At 37.1% G+C, this 8,357-nt stretch overlaps 1 protein-coding gene across 1 annotated transcript in view; it reads right to left on the bottom strand.

The window, feature by feature from the left end:
* Positions 1-4,428: 4,428 nt before the first annotated feature.
* LOC149777149 (trafficking protein particle complex subunit 11-like) overlaps positions 4,429-8,357 on the bottom strand; it is a 151,074-nt gene continuing 147,145 nt past the window's right edge. The window contains exon 31 of the mRNA XM_089941840.1: positions 4,429-7,794. Coding sequence (XP_089797966.1) covers positions 7,762-7,794 — 33 coding nt within the window. The 3' untranslated portion in view covers positions 4,429-7,761. The remainder of the gene's footprint in view (positions 7,795-8,357) is intronic.

Below are 8,357 nucleotides of genomic sequence, written 5' to 3'. Positions count from 1 at the left end.
GGATTCAAAACTGGTAGTTCTGCATGTAAAATTACAATGATTACGACTGGACCAACGAACTGACAAGATAGCCATTGAAAGCAAATATTTTAAAGTAAATTGTCTTTCCTGAGAATATATACCCAATCACATACGTTTAGGGATATTAGCCTGCCACCATGCGAATCTAAAAGAATAAAGTCTTTTTCTCTCCATCACACAGGGAATTAGCTCTTAGCCATTACTTCTCCTTGCCACCACCAGGTGTCATTTTAACTAAACGATACACTAACGAGGATGCTCACATGGCGGGGTGTTTGGGAGGGGTTTTAATTAATGTATTATCGAGAAACATAATTTACAAGTTTGCTTTCTCCTTCAAATACGTTCTCCAATCACATTATGAAAATGGACATTAGAAGGATGGAATGCTGAGCATCTGACCTCTACCTCGGGTATCATTCCCTCGAATGATAGCCGGATACCTCATGCAAACGATAACCCATTTAACTAATTACATAAGCAACACAGCCTAGGGCCACTTGATCTGTGGTTAAGGAGATAATTATTTAAGTCTTGTTACAATTAAAATTTCATTGTGAATCCAGCGAAGAGGATAGGCTGTGTTGTTTTAATTGGGTCTGGTGGTCAACTGGGCTTCCACCACAGTACCAAACAGATTCAACATTTGAAACTGCGAAGCTAAATCTCTGAGATAAAAACTCAATAAATGTTGACTCTGCTTGCCAGCCTACAGACACTCTACTATATAACATATAAAAACGTTACGTTCGAACGCGAGGCTCTAATCTCACGAGCAGTAATCTTCATTAGACAACTCTAATCTTGTGGGATTCATTTCAGCCATCAAGAATGGGCTTGATGGGTGTCATTTTGTTTCCCAGCTTTCACAGGAAGTAAGAGGCCCTGGCATGTGCAACGACTTGTCTCTGTGTTTCACGTAGTACTTGAGTACGCAAACAGTATCTTCCATGGCCGTTGCTCTCGACCTCTCTATGGAAGAGAGTAGCGGAAAACTCCTTGATTAGCGACAGACAAAAACCTATTTTTGTCTACAAAGCCTAGCCATGTTAAGAGGACCACCGAACCATACTTGATATCATTTCTACCATGATGCTGGAATATGTCAGATATCATGGAGTGGTAGCCTTTGATAATAACTGGGGCCAACTGTTTCCCTTTGAAGAGCCAGAGAAAAGTCAGCCAGTTCAGGGACTGATACACTCAAAAAGATGATGTTATTCATATAGCACCAGGTTTAAATTGTCCCTCTCGCAAGGCTGTCCGGACAAGTACCAAGCTTGAAGAAGACGGTCCAGACAGGGATGTAACATCCATGACCTGACTGCTTGAGAAGATTCGGGTTGGCCAGAATCTTCCTTGGTAGACCTATCCCTAGATCGAGTAGATCGGTAATGCAGGACTTGTTCCATCTAATTGGGGCTATTATAATCATCTTGCTTTCTGACCCCATAACTTCTTGACTATTTTTGGTACCAAGACCGTGGAAGGGTAGGCAAATGCCCACAAGCCCTCCCAACTGATTCACAGCGTCCACGGTCCTGGATAAAGGGTCGGAAACTGGAGAGACAAAGGTAGGCCAATCGCAAACAAATATCGATCATTGCACACACCTAAAGTGCATAGACCCGAATAAAGACCAATTGTTGGAGAAACCAATCTGTGTGAAGGACTTGACCCTTCCTGGATAGAATGTCTGCCAAGTCATTGAATCTGCTGGGAATGAGTCTGAATTGTTCACCGATGTGGAGATTGTCCCACTGTCTTAGAAACTGCTAACTCAAAACACGCAGGTTGTGTGATGTGGTGCCACCTTACCTGAGGAGGTAGGTCATCTAACAGGTTGATATGAAGAGGCCGCTCCCCATGCCCCCACGCCCCGCTGAAGGTAGTTAAGTCCGGCAACAGGTGGGCACTCCAACTGTACGTACTGGCATTGGTACATACTGTTATTTCGATAGGGCTTCTACAGCGGGATCCGCATGGTCAGCCAACCTGGGTTGCACATCTGACGCAGGCATGATTGTCTCTTGGTAGCGATCATGGACTGGCTGATCAAGGAGACTTGAAAAGGTACGCCATTGTGCAAGCTACGTCTTTGTAAGAGGTGCATAAAAAACACGACCGAGCGGGATCAAATCTGCTGACACATCTAATGATTTCACTGATTTCCAAGTCCTGTTGGAAATGGATTTGACGATCCTGATTACGTGAACACGAGAAAGCCGTAGCAGATTCTGGTAGACGATCAACTCCATACCCAGACGGATAAAAAGCTGAGATAGATGGAGGCTGGACTTTTCCCAATACAATAGAAGACATAGATGATCTAAAAATGAGAGATTATTTCTGTCTTGGAACAGAAGAGAACTTACCATACGTTTTTGGAGGACGTCATCCAGATTATTGGAACAGGATGGCGACACTATCCACAATTTTGGTTTTAAAAAAAACAAGGACTGATGTTGAGGCCAAAGAGTAGGACACTGGAATGACAGAACGAGTAATGGTAAGCAAAAGGTAGAAATCTTCGTAACGCATGGTGGACAGGGACGTGAAAATGTGCATCGGTTGGATCAAGACTGATGGCGTACTTGTCCCATCAGACTGACAGACGGATCGATCTTGCCATCTCCATCTTGAATTTCGGTGACAAAATGAATTAGTTGAGGAAACTCAGGTTGATGATTTGCTTCAATTTGTCATTTACCTTCTGAATAAAAAGCTACTTTGGATATAACCCAGGCGATTGTGGTCTGTGCACAAACTCCAATGCCTTTTTCAATGAGTGACTCTATCTCCTGTTATAAAAAGGCAGCTTTTTCCCAAACTGACATGATGTCTGTGAACAGAGAAAAGGAAAAGGTGAAATCTGAAAGCTTTCCAAAATGACCTGGATCACACAATCGTTTTAAATGAATAGGGTGATCCTGTAAGCCTGATATAGCAGAAGTTGTCCATCCACATGCAAGCTGTCTGCAGGTGGTGGGGAGGGTGGGACAATGTTTAAAGCTAGGGGACTTCAAGGTGGAGAAGGTTGGTTTCTTACCTCTTTTGTATGGTTGCCTCCTAGCATGGTTAGGCTGTTGTCTCTTGGAATTGGGCTGGGATCTGTATTGCACATTTGACTGAAAAGATCCCTTGTCTCTAGTCTGCTTATCATCCTTCTGCCTTTGCGACAGCCGATGGTTTCAAAACACCTATGTAGGTTAAGTGGCAAATTGGAGGGGCAGTTCCTAAGCTGCCTGCATCAGAACTTCTTCAAATCTTCCTCCAAAATGCAATGGTGACTCAAACAGGGTCGTCCATAAAGCCTGTTTATGATGAGGCTTGAGCAACATGGACTGCAGACATGCATCATGTTGTATGAAGTCTAAGTTGGCCAAAGCAGTCAAAGCATTGGCCAAGACATGGTCAGCAACCCAGTAATGACTCAAGCAGTTCTGGCTGTTGCCTCCCAAGCATTGGTTATTGCCAGATTTCTCTATTGGTCGGAAAATGCCAATGATGTCAAATCTAACACTAAAGACGTAGTGACTACATTCTGGACTAGCTTTGACATGGCATGGAACACATTTTTGTCCACTTTCTAAAACAGTGGAGTGGACATAAGAATGGCTGCTAGATTTTTATCAAGTGCCAGGAGATCAGTATTTAATCATTACTGTAATCTTAAAAAGATAAAGTCTATAAGATTGACAAAGTCACTTAAATTGGCAGAATTTTTTAAAATAATGTATACAACCTGTATTTAATTATTGTCCAGCACAATAAAATCCAAAATTATACATGGATGGTCCAATTTGACAACTAAAATGGCTTGGATTGTCAGAAGTAAAATGTATGATGCAATCAGTATAGCAGTGAAGCTAAAACCTAACAACACCTGGCAGCTGCAAGAGGATGTGATGGAAAAGAGTTATTGCCCTTTATCTACATTAAACAGGAAACACCTATAGCAAGGTAGCAGGCTAATATACCATACATAATATGACTTGGGCATGTATTTGAAGGAGAAATTCGTTGGTCATAATGTTACTGATGTCCAGTGAATGTTACTGATATCATATGAATTTACTGATGTCCAGTGACCATACATTTGATGCTTTGAATCTAAGTATTTTTGTCTGTCTCTTGACCATATCTTTATTGCAGGCCTTATATATTTGTTAGAAGGCCTCTGTAGACAGTGCATATCATGTTTAGTCAGTGGCAAACTTTTTATATTGATTAGTAGACAGTGATGTCCAGCAAATTATCAAAATTATTTTCTTGGAAAATCTACTTATTCACAGGTAAGTATGAGATCTACCGTAATAAAATAATACTGCATAAATACAGATATTAAAATCACATTATTTAAAAATAAATGACTGAACTAAAAGTGTAAATGACATAGAAAATATCTTGTATTTAATAATATTTTATTTCTTGCTTTCATATTCAAAATCGCCATTACTTTTGATTTTGAAAAGAAACAAAAGAACATAATTCAGAGACATAATTTACCCCCCCCCCCCATGTTAAAACAGAAAAACAGAAAAAACTCTTCTGGAATGATACTCACAGGAACAAAGCCATGTGTGTACATAACAAATGTCACCCTTCCAACATTCATAACAAACACATGTGATACACTCAAACTGTTACATTATTGGCATATATATGTATACACAACATGTGAATAGAAGTACAATTATATTGCACATATGTGGATTCTTAACAAGTCCTAAAACACACTGCACATTTAGGACTGATAACAGAAGTCCTAAAACACATAGTACATGTAGAACTGATAACACAAGTCCAAAAACACATTGTACATGTAGAACTGATAACACAAGTCCTAAAACACATAGTACATGTAGAACTGATAACACAAGTCCTAAAACACATAGTACATGTAGAACTGATAACACAAGTCCTAAAACACATAGTACATGTAGAACTGATAACACAAGTCCAAAAACACATAGTACATGTAGAACTGATAACACAAGTCCAAAAACACATAGTACATGTAGAACTGAAAACACAACTAGTTTTTGTGCAACCTGAATAATCAAAGTATTTGGAATACCACATGTATTTACTGCAAAATGTATAGATAAAGATTTGCCATTGCATAATGCATTGGCAGATTGTGGACTATGCAGTTTTTTAGGAGTAATAAGTAGAACAAATAGGAAGGACTCTTATCTGCCAGTTCAATGATGGCAAATTAGGGTCTATGCTGTTTGCAGTTAATTTGAATTGACTTATAAAATAGCACTAATGGTATTATGTTTTGGAGGAATAGGGAAATATGACAACAAAAAAAAAGAATTTACATCCGTTTTCAAATAGTGATAATCATGTAAAATTTTATGACTATAAGCACATACCAACACCCCTGTGAATACACAAAATCTGAATTTTAAATGTTTAAGTCATTTCTTCTCTTGGGCTCCTTATTCAATTAGGAAGTCATAAAACATTCTGATAGAAAATGTTTACACAATTACCTTTTGTAAGGATTTTGTATTGAAATGAATCTACATAAAAAGTGTAAAATATCAAGGTAGGTAGATATTATCATTTCCTCAGGTGATAAAACTTTGAGTTATGTCCCTTTATATAGCTAGCTTTACTTTTTTGATGCCAAGAACCCATTGGAGGTCAGTAAAGAAAATGGTCCATTGTTTGCAATGTAAACTGTTCTTTCTGGTTAAAGATAGCATGCCATAAGCTTGAAAGGGATATATCAAAAGGCTGCATGAATGCTACTGTTAATTACCCCTACATATTGGCCACCTCTATATACTGGCCACCTCTATACAACGACTGAGGACCTACTGTGAACAAGCAATACCTATGTAATCATAATCACTGGCATGTGAATGACAATTTTACATGTGGATTAAAAATGCAAAGTTGTCTGTCTGGAAATGCACCCATAATCGACTCCCAATACATATGAAGATCCTGCAGATTCTGAAGAGAAGAAATGACAGGTCTAAAATCAAAATCTTATCCTTCTCAATTTAATCATTCAATATCAAAAAACAGAAATCAGAGTGAGTCCTTTTAAGCATTAACATTTAACAGCATGTCAACACAATAATGACCACATGCACCTAATAAAAAGAAACATTCTAAGAAAATGTAAACCTGCACACAAGAAAATGATTATTGTAATGAACTGATCATAAATTTTGTCATACTCTGATTTTATCCTACATCAACTGCTACAAGTAAATTGCTGTTTGCAATAAATCAGCCCATGATTCGGGTCAAAACAGCATCTGTTCTGTAAGTAATATTGTAATTCTTTTTGTTCTTCTGAATACACTGGATATTCTCAATTCTCATTCCTAAATGAATATGCGGTAAGACATGTCTCTTGAGACCACCCTTCTGCCAACAAAAAATGGCCTAACAAGACAGGTGGTCTTTGAAAAGAGGTTTGTGCAAGATCACAATTTTCCATGGTCAAAATGCAGCAGGTTTATGAAGGAAAAATATCCACAATTGCTGTACATGTGTATTTCTTGTTATCCATATTTCTTGTCAAAATATTGCAATCATTTCATTTTAAAGTAATTTTCTACAGCAAGAAACATAGACATCTATCATAAAACATTTACCGTTATATTTGAAGATCATTTTGTTCATGTAGGAAAGCATATGATTTGCAAAATTAAAAAGGTAATGTTTATTTATCCTGTCCAAAAGTTCACCTGACATATACACAAATTTCATTACTGGGGTTTTGTGGTTTTTCACGAAAGATAAACAATACAAACTCTGAATTGACTATGTACATCAGTTAAAGCTCCTTTTAAAGATGCAATAGTTAATAAGAATGGGGATTTACTGGACCTCAGCACTACAACGGCAGTTAGTAACATGTACTTTAGTTTGGTTTCAAGTATGTAACAACTTATGGAGAACCTACATAATTTAAGAACTACTATCCGGACTCAACAATTACAAAAATATTTTTTAAAGAAACAAACACTCTCATAAACATTCATGACTTCAAACAATTAAATAAAGGAAAGTGGTAGTTATCTCTGTTGTCTTAGAACAATCTGCTCTTTGTTTCTAGAAACTCCTAAGTGGTCATGGTTAAAACAGATTAAATAAATAGCAGTGTTCATTTGCTTTTTGCAAAAAAATGCATTTTTTGCCAGAAAATCATCATTGCTGGTGGTGTTCTGCAGGCGGCACTGTCAACAGTGCATTATTATATAATAAAAACAATTCATGTATGATGATTGTGGTCATAAATAGCCAATGGTCACTCAAAGTAGTGGTCACTCAAGACAGGTTTAACTGTATAATCATTCTGGAAAAATCAGGAAATGTAATTCTTCTGAATACATATTATTTTTAGGCATTATTTCAAATCCACATGAAATTTTAGCACATAAAATACATACTTAGAAGTACTGTACTGTCACATTATGAAAACCATACTTCACATAGTAATGCAGCCCCAACAACATCACATATTGTTAAGAAATAATAAGTCTTTGAAGTTCAGTCATAAGCTGAATCTCAGCTCAGTTATCACTTGCAGCAACTTCATGTTAAGCAAACACTTAAATAACATCCTTTATTTATTTCACAAGGTATGACAGGTCACATGTCTTACCTTTTGAAATATTTTGCAAAAAGAAAAGAAGTTTAATTTGCCTTTTATCATTATTTTGTATTAGGAAAGTGATGCCCATTTTCTTCAACATCCATCTTCTATCATGCTGCTCTTTCTAAAGTTTTTCCCATGGGCTGAAAAAAGACAATAAAATGAGTCAAATATTCTCAAAATTATGATAGCATATCAAAGGTAGACACATCAATCTCTGTCTGTCTGTCTGTCTCTCTCTCTCTCTCTCTCTCTCTCTCTCTCTCAGGGAGTGTGTGGTGCTTAATCATGAAATACCTTAATCATGAAATACCTTTCTGACTATTCAGAAGAAAGGTCACAAATGCAGATGAAACAGTTGTAGTTGTAGTAGGGTTTAATGTCATTTTTTCAGCACACAACAGGCTATACGTGATTACGAACAGAAAGATAACAACCAAGTGCAGTGTGTGACATATCATTTAATGAATTTTATATTGTTATGACTCTAGATCTTCAAATAAGAAACAGGAAGTGAGCCTAACAATTTAAGCAACACTGAAAAAACAATTTATTTCCCAAGAATACATAGTGAAAATTCAAAAGACACTTACAGTATTGTGAATTAAATCCAAAATAATCCTAAATGTTACAAGTCCAAAAGTACAGAATGTTCCAAATAAATTCCAGTAGTTTTGAATTTCTGATTTGACACTATGATACAAGT

This window comes from Sinohyriopsis cumingii, chromosome 18 (genome assembly GCF_028554795.1).
Source record: "Sinohyriopsis cumingii isolate HCF-2022 chromosome 18, ASM2855479v2, whole genome shotgun sequence".
Lineage (NCBI taxonomy): Eukaryota > Metazoa > Mollusca > Bivalvia > Unionida > Unionidae > Sinohyriopsis > Sinohyriopsis cumingii.
The sequence above is the reverse complement of the archived record's forward strand: the minus strand, read 5'-3'. Positions and strand labels throughout refer to the sequence as shown.